Source organism: Piliocolobus tephrosceles, chromosome 7 (genome assembly GCF_002776525.5).
Source record: "Piliocolobus tephrosceles isolate RC106 chromosome 7, ASM277652v3, whole genome shotgun sequence".
NCBI lineage: Eukaryota > Metazoa > Chordata > Mammalia > Primates > Cercopithecidae > Piliocolobus > Piliocolobus tephrosceles.
Window position 1 is genome coordinate 11,117,455 of NC_045440.1, and position 18,544 is coordinate 11,135,998.

Genomic DNA, 18,544 nt, shown 5'->3' on the forward strand with positions numbered 1-18,544 from the left:
CCTTCCCGCGCCCAGCACCACGCCTGGCGCTTGACAGGAACGCAAGGGTTTGCTGCCTGCCTCCCGCCTGGAATGTCCACTGAGGAGCAGGAAACCAGGGGTTCGAGCTGTCTTCTTCATTCATGAAGTCCTTTGGAGGAATTCAACCCTCGCTAATCAAAAGTTTACACTATCCTCAGGTCAATATGTATAAACTGTTAAGACTTCAAGATTAGTACCTTAAAACCGAAGTCAGAAGTGTGAGGATGACTGTGACTCAAGGAAGAAGCCATCTTGTGACTCTCTTACCTGCACTGTGGTTTAGTAAGAAGCTGTTAAAAAGTATATCATATGAAGAAAGTGATTTAATAATTGGTCAGAGTAATGACCACATATTTTCTATGTAACCACTCCCTCATTATCTCCAACTTTATCTTTGGTTCTCATGACAAGATTATCACTTCCCAGAAAACTAGGGTTTTTGCAAATTACGAGGAGGTGTTTTTCCAAATGATAAGGTTCTTCTTTGGTAGGAAGATGTTTTCTCCTGAAAATCCTTAGGAAAGTTATTTGATTCTTGGGTTGGGCTCCCAAAACCAAAAGAAAACGAGATGGATTATCCCCAGGATACCTCAGTGTTTTTTCACTGAGCTTCAGGAAAGCTAGTTCCTCAAACCCCTGAATGAGTTGTCGAAAGCAACAGCAATGGCCATTCCCCTGTCAGGTATCCCCAGGATACCTGAGCTGTAAGGACAATCTGTAGTTTGAGCGTGGAGTGAAAGACACTGAAACTGCCCTTTGTCCCAAATGGCTCTCGTAACAAAGTAAAAAACTGACTACTTAGAGTGATGCTGTGTTGCCTTTTTTGCAAACCTCTGTAGTGTCTGGCTCAGAGGTGAAGCTGGACTCCCCCCATCTGCTCTGTATCCAGCTTGCTGCATGTCACACACCTCGCCATGCAGCCTCTAGAAAGTACACCATGGACTTGGACAAGAATGAGTGAAAAAGACAGTGTGTTGATAGTGGTATGAAAATAGCGTTTCTCTCGCTGCAGATCATACACGGGGGTTGTCAGACATGGTCTGAGACAGCAGCCTGGCCCCGCTACCCCCTGGCTTCTGCTCACAGCACTGACCCCAGCTAATTCAAGAACATGTCACCTATAATGAGAATGTTAAATAAAAATCAACCATCTTCCAGATGTGTCTATATCATGGTACTGTACATGGGTAAGGTAAGCTGAACACAACATAAAAAAGGAAGAAAACTTACAAACGCTCCCTTCATCTCATTAAAGATGACTCCTTTAAAGATGAAGGGCATCTGGGGGTCACTAGGATTCTCGTGTTCCAGCCACCATCCTTCCTGCCTGAGGACAAATAATTATAAGCTGACAGTGACTCAAATACTAAAGTCTGCATCAACTAGTTAATCACTCATGACATACCAGAAATCCAGCTCATGTAAACATGGGAAAAAGGTGGCGTCCAAATACATCGAGAGGAGATTCTGAAAGTCCTTGGGATTTTGTGTGGAAAATGGATACAGAGTATAATCAGTAGCTGGGTACAAATGAAAAGGGAAATTGTAAAATATAACAGATTTCTACTAAAATTATTGAATCTCAAGCCTCATTTCCTCTTTGTCCTAGGACAGTAAGTTGCAGTTATTCTTGAGATGGGGCAGTGGCTCCATGCTCTGGCCCCCTACCTCAGCAGCTGTCCCAACTCATCACCCCGAGTGCCGGCTTTCCCATCCGGTCTCAGGATCTGCACTCGATGGGCACCAGGGCTTTTTTCAGCGAACATCTGAACTCTGTCAAGTGTCTCCAGAGACTTTCACACATCTGCATTCTGACAGTATCTTGTTACCTGTTTGAATAATACCTGTTTAGGATAATACTGTATCGTGTGTATCTTTTGTTTAACATTATGTGACCGCATCTTTGTTACATGCAGTTGTAGGCCCTTTTATTGGTAAGTTTTTTTTTTTTTTTTTAATTGAATGATTAGTCCGCAGTTTATCCAGTCGCTGTTACACCTCCAGGTGAGTTGAGTTTGGGACTGTCAGAGTTGGTGCTGACAATCTTGTCCATGAGTGCTGGGGCAGCAGTGTAAGGTGTGGAGGATATAGACCAAGAGGTGAACGGATTTCCAGTATTCAGATTTTTTTTTTTTTTTGACGCCCAGGCTGGAGTGTAGTGGTGTGTCCTTGGCCCACTGCAACCTCCGCTTCCCAGGTTCAATGATTCTCCTGCCTCAGCCTCCCAAGTATCTGGGACTATAGGCACCCACCACCATGCCTGGCTAATTTTTGTATTTTTAGTAGAGACTGGGTTTCACCATATTGGCCAGGCTGGTCTCGAACTCTTGACCTCAGGTGATCCACCCACCTCAGCTTCCCAAAGTGCTGGGATTACAGGTGTGAGCCACCACGCCCTGCCTCTTCAGCTTTCTAAAGAATGCCAAGTGTTTTCCAAAGTTCCACTTTGTACTCCCTGTAGCAGTGTATGAGAGCTCCTGGTAATATTAGGCTTTTTACGTTTTCACCAATTCGTTAGGCATGTAATGGGATTTAACTATAGTGTGAATTTCTTCCAATATTTTGAAGGCTTGTGAGGATTCTGTGAGGAAAAGAAGCCCTTTTGTTTAAGAGTTTCTTAAGGGGAATTTAAACCATAATTGTATTATAGTTATTTTTGAACATGTATAAAGAAAAGGTTTCCAACACCGAAGTTTTAGTTAAGATAAAAGGTCATTAAAATGGGAAGGACCTTACCAGAAATTAGTTTTCTGGAATGTGCAAGATTTTGGAAGATGCAGTATTTAATTTTTTTCTAATTAATCATCTTTATCACATGAGAGTATTTTCACTATGTGGCTGAATAATGTTAGCCAGAAAATTTTCGTGCAACTCATCTAACTTAGATGACTTTTAATCTAGACACGCACACCGCAGAGCGTGGCGATGGAACAGTAACCGGGCTTGTGAGAGGGCTCTACAGTATCAACTAGGAGACAAGATCCACGGATTCACTGTCAACCAGGTACGGGTCCTTCTCGGCACCTCCTTATAAATCCACATACATTGCAGTTGTGGCTTCTGGCATAGGTATGGGCCCTTCAGGGTGGAGACTAGCCTTGTCCTCGTGTCCCAAGGTCCTGACCCAGCTCCTGTTGCATGATGGCTACTCGGCTGAACAGAGCTTGTGAGAGAAATGACCCCCGATCCCTTCCTGGAATGTCGCGAAGCCTGATTCTTGTCAGATTTGAGAGAGTAGCACTTCCAGCTGGGTCTCTGTCATCAGACACGCCAGGGTTTCTGCAGCCAAACCTGATGATTTGCTGAGTGTGAGCACGAAGACTCAGTGCCCTGATCTGTTCAGTCAGGTTTTGCCATCAAATAGTTTGCTCTAAACTTCTGCAGAATCAGTTTTCTGAGCCTTTTGGGTTTCAAAATTATAAAGAAGAAATTGTGGACTTATACTTACTTGGGTTTATATCAAAATAGATTCATTTGTTTTTTGTTTTGTTATTTGCTTAAATCTTTTCCTTTTTTTTTAGCATAGTAACTAAAAATGACAACACTTCACATATTTGGCCACCTGTTGGCTCTGTGCTATGCTTGATGTTACAGCAAATTTAAAAGACACAACTTACCGTCTAGAAAGACTGATGTGGCTGTGACTGGAGGCACATGGTGGACGCCATGCAGAGGGCCAAGGACAAGGGCGGGAGCTGCTGCTGCTGGGGGGAGAGGGAAGAGATCCTGGAGAGGGTGGTGTGAGAAAGCAAGGGAGCCAGGGCAGTGACTAGGGGGTCCCAGGCAAGGTCCAGGCATGGGAGTCCTGACAACAGACTCAGAGCATTTGTGAAATCCTGCAAAGGCCGGGCAAAGACACCTGGGTTTATAGTACTGGTTACTATTAATAAGGGCCTCACCCAGAGTGATAGATTCTTCTATTTTTCAAATTTTATAGAAATGTACTTATTTTTGAGACTGGGACTCACCCTGTCGCCCAGGCTGGAGTGCAGTGGCATGATCTTGGCTCACTGCAGCCTCAAACTCCTGGGCTCAATCGATCCTCTCACTTCAGTCTCCCAAGTAACTGGGACAAGGTGCCCCCACGCCTGGCTCACTGTGTGTGTGTGTGTGTGTGTGTGTGTGTGTGTGTGTGTGTGTGTGGAGGTGGAAACTTGCTTTGTTGTCTAGGCTGGTCTCAAACTCCTGGGTTCAAGCAATCCTCTTGTCTTGTGTATTAGTCTAATCTCACATTGCTATGAAGAAATACCCAAGACTGGGTAATTTATAAAGAATGAGCTAAAAAGTAAAGAGGTTTAATTGACTCTCAGTTCTGCATGGCTGGGGAGGCCTCAGGAAACAATCGTGGTGGAAGGCACCTCTTCACAGGGTGGCAGGGAAGACAATGACAAGTGAAGGGGGAAGCCTCTTATAAAACCGTCAGATCTCGTGAGAGCGTACTCACTGTCATGAGAATAATATAGGGGAACCACTCTCATGATCAATTACTCCTACCAGGTCCCTCCCACAACATGTGGGGATTATGGGAACTACAATTCAAGATGAGATTTGGGTGGGGACGTAGCCAAACCGTATCACCTTGGCCTTCCAAAGTGCTGGGATTAAAGGTGTGAGCCACTGTGTCCAGCCATAGAAACTTACGATAAGTCATGTTTCTTGTTTGAGAAATAGCTACCATGAACGCTATTATTATTAAAGCTATGTATTATTAGAAAGCAGACATCTCACTGTATCTGCTGATTTTAAATGCATTGATCATCTGTTACAAAGCACGGTAAGCTTGGAAACAAGTAATTTAACAGCGGTAAATGATGTAGGTCGTAGTGGGCTGCTTATGCATGACTGTTGGATGGCAGGCTCCCTAGATTGGGCTGAGGAGACCTGAGGTCTCACCTCTGCCAGCTACTTGCTGTGTGCACTTGGTCAGGTGACTCATGGCACCTGGACAGAGGGGGTGGCAAGTGGTGTGGTGATCACAGGGAGGTGGTATGTGATTGAGGGAGAGGGCCGGCTGGCACGAGTGAAAGAGAAGACAGTTTCTTTCATACCGAGAAGTATGGACACTTACCAGGCAGCTTACCTAGAGTAGGAGAAGACCTTCCACCCCGCTCAGGAGTGGGGAGTCTTTCATCTTTTTGGGGGGCATTTCTATCCTCCCAGCCCCTCCAGCTGTTCTGGAAGCCCCAGCTTTGTGCTTCCAGCTACCATCGAGGATCCATCCCACACTAGGAGAAGCAAAGACTGATCCTGGAGCCTCTCCCCGCTGTCGCCAGCTAGCCCACTCCAGCATTTCCCCTCCCTGCAGGCCCGTTCTGCGTACAACAGGAGATTATATGCACAGAAACAGGAGACACACGGCCGATGTTGGAAGGGGAGCTGTGTTACTGAGGTGCAGTACACAAAAGCAGGGGGCACTCAGCAGATGTTGGAAAGGGTGCTGTGTTACTTAGGTGCAGCATAGTACCGTGGGAAGGGCAGACACCAGGGTGAATCCTGGCTCTGTGATTTGGGCAGCTTATGTCATCACCCTGAGCCTCAGTTGTTTCATCTGTAAATGAGGATGAGAATACCTCCCTCACAGAGTATATGTGACATGATTAGAAAATGCCTAGTCCAAAAAAAATTAAAAATTAAAAAAATAGAAAATACCTAGCCAGTAATAAGCACTCAAAAAATATATATATACACACATTCTCATCTGCCTTTTTTAGGTCTTTCTTTCCTTGTTTGTAGGATAAGGGACTTGGACAGGATGGTTCTGTTCTCTCCAGCTCTGAAATAGTGGGTTCCCGGCATCATCTAAATTCAGGCAGAAAAGCCAGTTTTCTCAGTGTGTCGAAGATCACCATTTCAAAGGCCATTTTGTCTAAGTTTAACTGGTTGTGTTTTTCTGGTTAACTCAGGTGACATCTGTTCCCGACGGCAGTGAAGCTCAGCCACGATGACACAGGAGCCAAGTATTTACACCTGGCCAGAGAAGACACGAATAATCTGTTCAGGTACGTGGTGCATTGTAAGAACATGGTCTTGAATGTTTTATTTAAATCAGGGATGTCCAATCTTTTGGCTTCCCTGTGCCACAATGGAAGAGCAACTGTCTTAGGCCACACATAAAATACACCAACACTAAGGACAGTTGATGAGTTAAAATTATAAATAAAGGACCTCAATGTTTTAAGAAAGTGTAGGGATTGTGTTGGGCTGCATTCCAGGTCGTCCTGAGCATGCGGACTGCAGGCTGTGGGTTAGACAAGCTTGATGTAAAGCACTGACTGTACATTACGTGGTTTAAAATACCATCACACTAGTATTTTTATTGACAGAGCATCTTGAAAAATAAGGAAAAGCTTACAAGGACTTACAATCTCATCAAAATATAATTTTATAGTCTGAATCAGAAACCCTGTGTTGGAGGATTGTGGTGTCAGAATGATGATTTCCAGTAGCCTGAGGTGATGATGAATCTGGGAACTGTGTCTGCAGCACTAAGATGAACATTTTGCATTCTAGTCATTCTCCTTCCATAGCGTCCTGTTCCTCCCCTTCCCTAGCATGCCATTCCTTCTTCCCTAGCATGCAGTTCCGCACCACTCCCATGGACAGTACCGGTGTTCCTCACATTCTTGAGCATACCGTCCTTTGTGGGTCTCGGAAATATCCGTGCAGAGACCCTTTCTTCAAAATGTTGAACCGGTCCCTCTCCACGTTCATGAACGCCTTCACAGGTAGGACCAGCATCCTGAACGGAAACCGCGTTTGGGTTTGCCAGGCACCCACTGGAATTCAGTTAGTTTCTGAGAAGGGATGAGAGGAGTGGGCAATTAATGTTCTAGAATAATTTTTACCCCTCTCTAGTTGAAGGACGTTAGAAATTTCATCCTCGAGGAAAGCCACATGGTAGCGAGATTATAAAAACTAGTGTTTTAATAAAAGGTACGTGAACTTTTCCCAGAAAGGTTCAAAACAATTTTCTATTTTCAGATGGTAAAATATTTTTAAGAAGCAAGGACATTTCTCCATGTCATGACAGTGATAATCTAAGAGGGAGAGAGAGGGTTATGAGCAGTTAGGGGAAATCTTCAGCTTGGTCATGGGGACACTTTTTTTTTTTTTTTGGAGACAAGAGTCTCGCTCTGTTGCCCAGGCTAGAGTGCAGTGGTGCAATCTCGGCTCACTGCAACCTCCACCTCCTGGGTTCAAGCAATTCTCCTGCTTCAGCCTCCTGAGTGGCTGGGACGACAAGTGCTCACCACCACGCCCAGCTAATTTTTTATTTGTAGTAGGGACGCGGTTTCACCATGTTGGCCAGGCTGGTCTTAAATTCCTGACCTCAAGTGGTCCGCCCACCTTGGCCTCTCAACATGCTGCGGTTACCAGTGTGAGGGTTACCATTGTGAGCCACTGCGCCCAACCTACTTATTCTCTAATAATTCTCACCTGGATGAGTTGCCTTACACCTGTAAGCCCAGCAGTGTGAGAGGCTGAGGAGGGGGATCACTTGAGCCCAGGAGTTCAAAACCAGCCTGGGCAACAGAGCAAGATCCCGTCTCTTTAAAAAAAAAAAAAAAAACAAAAACTATTATTCTCACAAATTGTACTATATGTCTTATGGGCTTTTCTACATTAATATATCCCACCAAAATATTTTAAAGATATGTACAGGGAAAAAAAAACACCTATTCAGTCACTGTCAACATTATGAAGATATGCTATAGTCAACATTTGCTTACTGATTTAGCAAATTTCAGAATTATGGGACAGAGAAGCATTTTAAGAAGTTACTTATCAGCAAGGACATGATAGGAAACCCCTGAGCGGTAAGGCCAGGGTCTCCCCCGAACTTACCAGTAACCTGCTGCCAAACTCACGCCAGGGACGCCCCGTGTCTCCCCACGGCCTGGGCCGGCAGCGCTGAACTGTTACATTAAATACGGGCAGGTGGATTACCATGAACACTAAACCGCTTCGTCATTTTTTTCCCCATAAATTGAGTCATTAAAAAACCGAAACAGTTAAATTCCGGTAGGCTTCAGTTCTCTGAACACAGCCGGACTTTAAGAGCGGGCTGTGGGCGCCTCGGGTCTCTTAAGGACTCGGCCTCCAACAACAATGAACTAGGAGCAAAGCCATCAGCGAGAACCACAACTGCCGGCCCCATTTACTACCCCCATTAAAGCCCAAGCCAATGGAGGGCGCTGCCGGGAGCGCCACGGGCAGGCCCGGCCCCCAGCCCAGGGAGGCGCAGGAGCTCCGGGGTCCTCCGGCCTCAGAGCCTCGGATGCGGGAGCCCAAGGAAGGCCCTGGCAGGGGCTCGGGGTGCGGGGGGCCCACAGTGCGGGGAGCTGCCAGGCCTGGGCGCAGGGACGCGGACCCCTACGTCCCCGGCCCGCCCTGGACCTTCCTCTCCCGGGAGCCAGCACCCCGAGCACTTCTAGCCGCGGACCGCAGCGTGTCACCCGCCACTCAGCAGCCTCAGCGCACACAGCCCCACGCACGCCACAGTGCCACATGGCCTATGATCAGCACCGGGCTGGCGGGGGACCCCCACTTAACCCGACGTAGGGCGCGGGGCGGGGCTTGCCGTGACGGCCACCACTCCTATTGGTCAGCGCGAACGGCAACGGCCTCTGCGATAGGCTGTAGATGAAAAGGGCGGGCCTCCACTGCTCTGGGACGGGCGGGAGGGCGGTGCAGAGGGAGATGGGCGGGAGGGGTGCCGCCGACATGCCGAAGGAGGCGGGCAAGGTGAGAAGCGTGCTGACGGGTAAAAGGGGCGCGGCCGGCTTGCCGAAAGGGGCGGGGTGCGGCCAGCAGCAGGATGCGGACAGTTGATAGGAGGGGGAAGTGGGCAGGGGAGAAGTGGGGCGTGGCGAGAGTCGTGTCTATGCAGATGACGTGGGGCCTGGTGAAGGGCGGGGCTGCGCAGGTGAAAAGAGGGGCTCCTGGAAGGGCCTGCTATGTTGCGCGGGGCTGTGCAAGTGATGGGAGGAGCTTAGTGAGGGGTGGCTCTTTGCAGGTGAGGAGTGTAGCCTAGTAGGCGGGGATGCAGGTGAGCTGGGTCTTGGGGATGGGGCTTGCAGGCGATGGGTTGGAGCCAGTGGGGCGGGGCTGCAGGCAAGCTGCGCCTTGGGGGCGGGACTTGCATGCGAGAGGGGGGGCCTTGTGGGGGCAGGGCTGGCAAAAGAGGGTGGGGCTTGGTGATGGACCGGGCTGTTCCAGTGAGGATAGTGGCCTTGTCGGGGGCTGCCGGAAGCTGGGCCAGGTGTACCTTGCTAATCCTCTCTGGCCTTGGTCATGTGGCTCAGGCTGTGCCCAGCAGGGAGGCCGGCCCGATCGAGCTGCGATCTCTACCCTGAGAGCTAGGGCTCCTTTCCCCAGCGCGGGTTAAAGCACCGTGTGTCCACCTGTGCAGTGGCTTGTCCCAGTGTGTCCTGGAGGGCAGAAACCCTGAGTCCTGCCGCTGGTCCGGGGCGTCTGCTTCCCCTTTCTGCAGTTCCTGGGAGATTCTGTGTGTCCAGGGCGCTCTGATCCCTGCCTCAGGACCACGGGTGAGGGGTCAAGATCGCCCGCTTTGGAGCCGGCCCAGATCTTGGTTCTGTGGATCCTCGCTGTGTGGCTCTGGAGCAGTTCTGTCCTCAGGAGAGAGATCCTCACAGCCGCCTCTTGGGGCCCTGAGGATAATTAATAGGACGACCTCCGGGTAGCTGCTCGTGGCCCTGTGCGGAGCCAGTCCTGTGTCTCCATCAGTTCCTTCCCTCTGTGCTCCCCCACACTGTCATATCGCCAGCCTTTATTTCCTTTTCCTTGGACCCAGGCAGCGAATGCCCCTCTGGCCTTGGCAGCGCCTTCTCTAGTCTGTCCTCAAATCACTTCCTGACGGACAGCCCTGACCAGCCATTGGCGTGACCAAAACTCCACAAAATAGAACGCAACTTTCCTATTAAGCTGTGCAGAGCTGTCCCAGCCCCACTTCCCACAGGCTGGCCTCATTCGCCATGGGATCTGTGGTTCTCACCTGGGGCTGGGGGTGCCCCCGGCATCCGGTGGGGAGTGTCAGGGATGTCCCTCCAGGCCCAGTACAGTTCCCCAGCCGGTGGCCAGCAGACAGCAGCACCCAGCCTGATGTCCCTGTGGCTCCTGGTTCCCCGAGGCCAGCTGTGCTTTGCTGCCCCTTCATCCTCTCAGACGGGTGCCCTCTCTCCACCTTCACTGGTTAGCAGTGTTCCATCCATTAGAGCTCAAAGCACTGCCTCCTGGCAGCGCAGACCCTTCTCCTGGCCTGCCGTCTGCCTGTGCCCCGCCGTCTGCGCCATGTCTTCACTGACCCATCAGAGTGAGGCTCCTAGGGACGGAGTGGTTCCTGCTTATGTCTCTGTCCCACCTTCTCTGGACCTGGCACCGTGCCCTTTGCCGACAGAGTTCTTGGGTTGATTGTCAGCAAAGCAGACAATCTATATGGCTCTAAATGGCTGTGAACATGCTTGATTGGGTTATTTTAAAAATAATTGGATATGTAAACATTTGAGTGTGACACAGGTGGATTTTTGGGCGAATGGTCTTGTTCTTCAGGGAATAACCACAAGCCCATCCACAAGGACCATTTCTGGATGATTTATGGAACGCTGTTCTACCTGGTTAATTTTGAACGTTATCTCAGCCTGAGAGGTAGCTCAGCATGTGACGAAGATCACTGGTTTGAATCCTAATCTGTTCCTTAAGAGCTGCACCTTCCATGTCTCCGTTTCTTCCTTGGTTAGGTAGGAAAGGTATGAGCTACCTCAGAGTTGTGAGTGAGGCCTGCATCGAGTGACCACATTAAAGTGACAAGGACTGCACCCAGAGTGTTGATATTTAAAGACCTTTAAACATCACGATGTTGCATTTTGGTATCCGGGTAAAACAGCAAAGTTATTTCAGATGCAGACACAGACCCTCGGTGAGGTGGGGGGATGATGGCAGGAGGTGGACCACCGACCCTGTAACGAGGGCGTGGTCTGTTCGAGGCTGAACGAAGTGCACATCACTGATGTACCACGGAGGTCCCTCTCATGAAGTCCTGGAAGGGTCCATGTGGCTGAACCGTGCAGTCTGTCCGTGACGTCCGGCAGGAGCAGAGCTTTCGGGTGCAGCCTTGCTCTTGTGTGCACCGCCCTCAACGGTCTCAAAAGTCTGAGGCTTAAAGCAGGCTTGGGGTTTCCTTACACCTCCTGGACATCTAATTTGCCTGGCAAACATGTTTTTCTTGGGTGTAAAGGTGAAGGAGTGGGTGATTCTGGTGAAAGTGTACTAATTACTGTACTTCTGGGTCAGTGGTGCTTGGTTGAAGACACTATCTGCCCTGGATGGACATCTCTGTGGTGGTGAGAACCAGTGGCTGGATGTCATGGGGTTGCCAAGAAGATGCCAGCCTTTTCCTTTTTCCTCAGTAACAACACCCTACTTTGGCCTCCTCTGGTCAGGGGCTGCGCCCTTGAGCTGGGCAGCTCTGGGTCCTTGCACTCAGGGGCTCAGGGCGGGTGCTGGGTGCAGAGAGAAGGAGAAGGGCGGCGGTTTGAGCCCAACTGTGTTGGCTTCATCTTCTGCCTCTTGTCCCTAAGTACATTTGCAAAGTTTTCCAGATGAAAACTCAGAAGGGAATTTTAATGACTGGAATCTGTGAATTCCATGGAAGCCAAGTCTGTCCACCTGTTTCACCCACCGCACTTCTCCCCATTGGGGCGGATTTTGGTAGCGTTCATAGGGGCAGGGACGCAAGGGGTGGTGGCCAGCCCTCAGCCCTGAGTCCCTCCCCTCCTCCCCTCAGCGCCAGAGCATTTCGGTGTCATCCCCTTCCCTGCACGCGTCCTCATGAAAACCAAGTGTGGCTGGAGGGAGACGCCTGTGCCCGATCCCGTGACCTTCCCGGCCAGCCCGGCTGCAGCGGCCTCTCGGCAGGCATCTGTCTGGTGCTGCCTCCGTGCCCCTCCCATCACCTGACGCTCCTGCTCCTGAATCTTCACGCGTGTGCTCCGTGCAGCCACCTCACGGGCTCCCTGGGAACGGAGACAGGGTTTCACGCCAATCAGAATGCTCTTCTCTGTCCACTGAATAGTCCAACACGGAATCATTCCTCTGTGATTATTGATGCTTTGTTATGTAGAACTGGAATGAAGAAAAAGTGAATTTAGACATTACAGCCATCAGGTTGAAGCTAGGTAGTTGCATTAGGGAATTAAATGAGAGCATTTGAGCTTGTCAAGTTCTGATTCCACATCTTCGTATCCATCCCCATCACCCCATAGCCAGTGTTAACACAGCTCTTGGTCAGCAATTTCTTGATAAATGCTTATTGAATTGAACTGGACTGAGCTTAACATTCCCACCCAGAGTCAGAAGCCAGTCCCTGAACAAACTGCATTGAGAACGTGAGTTGGACATCACTGTGGTAAGGAGTATCCTACCCGCCATAATTCCTAGTCAGTATCGGGTATTTAGTCAAATCGACTCAAGTATAGAGAGGCATTGGCCTATCTGGCGAAAGAGCAAGGCACGGTGCTTTAGGTCCGGGTCCCCAGTATCAACTATGAAAATAAAATGTTGTCAACTCCAATTACAGCCCTGTCCTCAACTGGTCACTGCTTATACTAACAATTATAAACAGCTTGAACTTGCTGTCCTGAGAGGCAACACACCCTCCATTCTCTCTGCAGTGCAGCTGCCTTGGTGGATGGAACATGCCCCTCCTCCCTCCCCCCTCCTCCCTCCCCCCTCCTCTCTCCCTCCCTCTCCCTCTCTCCCCCCCTCCCCCTCGTTCTTCCTGTCTTCTCTCACCTTTCTCCCCCCACCTTCTCTCCTGGGTGAGGCACAGAAGAGAAGAGACCTCCGGAATCTTCTGCTTCATCCAAGCAGCTTGGGGGCAGCATCAACAACTGCAATTTGGCTGCCCCAGCAGGTGCCTCAGGGCAGCCTTTCTAATGGGAATCCTGGAATCGTGTCTTTCCTTAATGTGTCCTAAAGGCTGGAGGACATGAAGTGAAACAATGCGCCATGCTCAGTCCTGTGATTTTGTGTATTTATTGGACTTACTTCGAAATTAAACTAAATGATACCCAAGGTAGAGCATTAAAAAAAAGAAAAAACAGGCTATGGTGTTTGAAAACCAAACAAAACCATTTGGTTTGTTGGTTTGTTCTTAGACCTTCACAGGCTCCTAGGTCACACGTTTCAGTTTCTCAGCGAGTGACATTCTCTCTGGAAGCCGTGTCAGCCTCTTGTTTGACGATGTCAGCCACAGCAGAAAGAAGCACTCCGTAGGCCCCGTGCTCAGCACCTTGGCGTGAGCTCCTGCCGTCTTCTGTTCATGCTCATCACAGCTCTGTGCAGTGGGCGTCCTCCTGATCCCTGTGGGAGGATGGAGGATGGAGGTGGAGGGGTGAGTGACGGCAGGATCACATGAGGGGTCTCTCCCGACGTAGGGAGGGGAGCCAGCCCAGGACCTCAGTGCCCATTGCGTCCTTCCTCCTCCTCTGCCTCTCTGTGACTGTTTGACTCAGATGGCAGGAACAGATGTGAGTATGTGCAGAGCATGTGTGCACCCCTGGGGGTGTGGTGCTTATATTGGCAGGGAGGGATGTGAGTGTGTACAGAGCATGTGTGCACACCTTGGGGATGTGTGCTGGCATTGGCAGGGATAGATGTGAGCACGTACAGAATGTGTGCTGGCATTGGCAGGGACAGATATGTACAGAGCATGTGTGCACACCTTGGGGGTGTGTGCTGTTGTTGTCATGGACAGACATGAGCGTGTACAGAGTGTGTGTGCACCCCTGGGGGCGTGTGCTGGTGTTGGCGGGGACAGATGTGTACAGAGCCTGTGTGCACACCTGGGGGTGTGTACTGGTGTTGGCATGGACAGACGTGAGCATGTACAGAGCGTGTGTGCACACCTGGGGATGTGTGCTTATGTTGTTTTGTAAGCGACGCCTGTTGCGTCGGGCAGCCCTGCGCCCGTGCTGAGTCCGTCAGTGGCCCTCGGGTTGGGGTCTCCATCTCCCCAGACAGCACTCGAGTGTCTTGAGGTTTCAGATTCTTCCTCTACGGGTACTTGGGCATCCTCAGGACCAAACATCAGAACCAGCCAACTGCAAACTACAAGAACGTTCAAATGCATCTTCAGTAGAAAAAACAAAAGCAATTGGAATAATTTTCCAACACGATCCCATGGTTAAGCCATTAGATACTCCAGCCAACAGATTGAGTCACTTTAAAATTCACACCAATTAAAATGGTTGTGAGAGTTGCAGAGCTTCACCGCTAAACCTTGAAATAATTGAAGCATTCTGCTCCACTTGCTTACAAACTAGGGTTGGGGATACCTTTCAGTTCAAAGTAGCAACCTTCTAAATCCAGCTTAGATGCGAGGCTCCCACTGACACAGGAAGAGACAGTGGCCCTTGATTATTCTCCTGTGTTCAGATACTTTGTCATTTTTTTTTGTATCCTGATCATCACTTCTGCTTTTCCAATTCAAACTAAAGGGAGTTTAGTTCTGTTTTGGAGAAGCTGTGGTTAGTGGTTTCTTTTCATGGCTTGCTTAATCTCTTAAGTCTGGCGCTTACATTTACCCAAATAGATTTTTCTTTAGTACGGCGGTGCCATAGCCCAGGGCTTCTCCCTCCATATCTGCTCCCCAGGAGGCTCCTTAGGAATGGGCGCTGGAGATCCAGTCCCTCTCCGTGTGCCGTTTTCTTTGAGTCCAAGGTAGGTTTGGCTCAGAGAAGAAAACAGGCCTCCGGGTTAGGTGCCTCTGACTGCTTGCTTGTGAAATGTTTAATGATAAGGCGCCTTCCAAACTAATTTTACACATTGATAGTTGTAGCCTGAAGTATCACTGCAGTCATAAGAACAAGAAACACTCCCATCAAGTAGATAGGCAGAAAAAAGCCATAAAAGTTTAGTAAAGTGCAAATAAAATGGTGTTGTAAGAATGTACAGTGGGAAATGCTCTCAGTCCAGCCAGATCGGCTGTGGCGTCCTCCTGTAAATACATTTAGCCACGTGTGGCCCTGATCGCAATCACTACTCTGAATTGTGCTCCAGAATGTTCTTGGGGGCCGATGCCTGGACTGTGCCAGCAGATGAGTTTGATTTGACGTCACGGTGGTGATGTGCTTAACATGGCCAGCTGAACTGAGTGGTGGCCACCCGTGCACTCGCCAGGTGCAGCCGTTATTCTTGTGATGGAGTAGCACGGGGCGTGGCTTGTCCATCTGGGCTACTTAAAGTGCCGGGAACCCAACCGCGGGTGGGTGCTTCCCGACATGGGGATGGTCTTTTTTAATCCAGTGCCCTCTGGTGGTGCAGACTCTGAGTCCACGGGGAGGCACCGGAGTGCTCTGCTGGGCCATGGAGGTCGCCAAGCAGGTGGTCGCTTATTGCTTGTGGAGTGGTCCATGGCCTGTGAGTTTATTCCCCGGGTCTGTGTGGGCGAGGTTAACCAGTTCACAGCTGGGCACGTACCCCTTACACAGGTGACACTAGTTAAAGTGGAATCTATATTAGTTCACACGGGAGTTTGTGAAGAGCTGGAAGGGTGGGGAGGTTTGGTCCTAGCGCTAGAGTCCAGGCTCTTGACGTTGTGCGTCTTCCTGTTGGGGGGGCCGTTAGGGCCGCTGTGGGTCCCGAAGACAGTAGGTGCCATGTGGACCAGGGGATGCAGAAGCCTCTAGAGGCTGCGGGGGGCAAGGAGACGGTCGCTTCCCCAGAGCCAGCCCTGCCGACACCTCGACATTAGCTGGTGGGACCTGTTTTGGACTGCAGCTTCCAGAAAGGTGAGAAAATAAGTCAGTGTTTAGGGCGCTAAATTTGGGGTGATTTAGTGGAGAAATAGAAAACTAGCCCACAAAGGTGCACGCATTGAAATGTGCTCTGTCCAGGTGTTCACAGTGGCGTGAGGGGGATGGCATCAGGGTTCTGAGAACTGTGGTTTTACTGAAGGAAGGCGGCTCGCCACGCCTTTTCTCATGTAACTGAAGGTATGTATGCCTGCCACACCGCCCAAGAGACAGGGACTAGAATTCTGACTTTATTTCTTATGGGAACCAAGCCACAGTCAGAACACGGTGAGGGCTGAAATGAGCTTCCTACAGCCTGAGCTGGGAAGAGGAATGGCAAGTAGCTTGTTTTTTTCTACACAGACCTGTCCTTTCAGGTTTTGTTAAGTTCTGGAAAAAGAAGCCAGGCACACCTCGGTGAGGGACAGTGTTTCTGGAGGTGGCGCGGCTTCAGCCTTAATGTGGCCGTGTGGTTGGGAGGCTCAGAAACTGCCCTTCAAGGGCACTCATCTGTTCCTTATTGCACTAATACCTCATTTACAGGAATCCACAGAAATTGCAGTGCGAGAGGCCTCTGGTCTGGATGGGTTTGTGTGGACCGAGGTCACGGGGTGTTGTCTCAAGTGCTAATCCTGATCTGGCAGAGGCTCTGTTCCCAAATAATTATTCCACAGTTTCAGAGCCTATGTCTGAGGGATAGTCTTTTAACTTTGTTGCATAAAAGCAAACAAAGTATGTCTTGAGGGTCTAAAAATCCATTTAGTAGTCATGGCTGTAAACTCAAATATGGGGCTTTGAGATGGAGTGAAAACCACTATCACCTGGCGTGGACGCTGCGTGGTATTTTTAGTGTGGTGGCCTGCTCGTGCCTTGAACTCGATCTGCAGTGTGAGCAACAGCTGTGCAGTTGAGAAATGTGAGCAGGTCAGCTTGCTCCTCCAGGGGCCTGTGGGCCTCCGGGTGAGGGGCCTGGGATGAGGCCACATCAGTGGGAAGGAGGTTGGTTGTGTCAGCAGATATGTCTGCCTCTATAGGCCCGCAAGCCAGCCAGAACCTGGTTTTCCTTTGGTCATCTAATGCCAGAAAAAAACCTGTTTATTGGAGAGTCTCGTAATTTATATTAATGAACCATTTGACCATAAATAAAATGTTATAAATGCATGAGGCTTTACAATTAGGCAGATGTGTAAATCACATATCATTATATCAAACTGTTGAAGATATTTGTTTCACTTGAAGGTTTTTAGCATTTTATGTGCAAACCAAATGCCAGTAGCATTTTGAAGGAGTATTTTGGAATTTTTAACACAGTGGGACAGTGCTGAGTCTCTGGGATGCTGGTGAGGTGGACGTGACCTCAAGTTCTTGGAGCTTGCAACAGGATTCCTAAATTGTCACACCTGCAGTGCTGGAAGTCAAAGTGGATTTCTGTAAATGAGGCATTAGTGCAATAAGGAACAGATGAGTGCCCTTGGAGGGCAGTTTGAGCCTCCCAGACACCCCAGGAGGAAGCGGGGTGGGAGGCAGTTACCCACCAGAACCTGGACGGTGGACCGTGTTTGCTGGTGGCCCTGCTTGGCAGGCCATTACGTGCAATAAGAACAGGTTAGTGCCCTTGAGAGCGGTTTCTCGGCCCCCTTCAGAACCGCAAGTGGAAGATGCCCCAAGGTCGGGGGGTGGGAGTTCGGTTATCCACAGGAGCCTGGATGATGATGGAGCTGGGTTTGCGGGTGGTCCTGCGTGGCAGGTCATTACGTGCAATAAGGAACAGGTGACTGCCCTTGAGGGCGGTTTCTCAGCCTGCTTCGGAACTGCAAGTGGAAGACGCCCCAAAGTGAGGGTGGGTGGTGGTCTCGTATCCAGTGGGGCCGGATTTGCTGGTGGCTGCTGCGTGGCAGGTCACTGGGTGGAACCATTGGAGGTGAGTGGAGTGGGAATAGAGGATGCACCCTCCACAGCTGCTGCTGGGAGTTGGCTCTGGTAGCAGAAGGGGCATAGAGGGATTCCCCTCAGGGGTAACACGGCTGGGGTCCCACGTGTGCTGGACGCCGAGGTGTGGCTATATGTAATCTCAGTCTGCACAGCCGTCCTGGTGAGTGGGTTCAGTTACCTTCCCATGTCACATTTGAGAAATCTCGGGGGCTCACATCACAGCTAGGTGGGTTGGAACTAATGGCTCAGGCAGGACGTTGGCCCCAGAGCCCAGATCTTACCCCCCCTCTTTTGAGTCCACCAAGCTTGTAGAGAGGGGTGTGTGGTGGTGGGTGGCGGCTGAGAAACCAACACAGTAGAAGGGGGAAGGAAATAAACCAGGCAGGAGACACAGGCAGTGCTTGGGAGGTCTGCACGGGGTCTGGGTGTGGGGGGCACCTCTTGGCCTGTGAACCCCGTTCTGTGCTCCTGGCTTGCCCAACCTTGGCCCTCAGCCACATGCTGCGTGCTTTAGGTGAAATCTCAGTCCCTCATGTTGTGCGGGCATCTTTTCTCCCTGGCTTTGCCTCTCCTTAAATCACGGAGTCTCAGTGGGGATGGCGGGGGGGTTGGTGGTCCATGGAATTTGCCCTCCGCCTCCCCATCCTTGTCCTGTCCTGTCTGGTCTGTTACCTGAATCTGTGTCTCTTCAGAGCCTGCAAATGAGTGGAGGCCACGGCAGCCTCTTGCTGACTGACCTCTCAAACTTTTTTATTCATCAGAATCGTGTTAAATGCTGA

At 50.1% G+C, this 18,544-nt stretch overlaps 1 protein-coding gene across 1 annotated transcript; it reads left to right on the forward strand.

Moving 5' to 3' along the window:
• The first annotated feature begins 3,687 nt into the window (after positions 1 to 3,687).
• On the forward strand, positions 3,688 to 7,213 carry LOC113224762 (presequence protease, mitochondrial-like). The gene is made up of 3 exons (XM_026453911.2): positions 3,688 to 3,761; positions 5,928 to 6,020; positions 6,595 to 7,213. The coding sequence occupies exons 1-3, from the start codon at positions 3,688 to 3,690 to the stop codon at positions 6,827 to 6,829; spliced, it is 402 nt and encodes a 133-aa protein (XP_026309696.1). The 3' UTR covers positions 6,830 to 7,213.
• Positions 7,214 to 18,544: the final 11,331 nt, after the last annotated feature.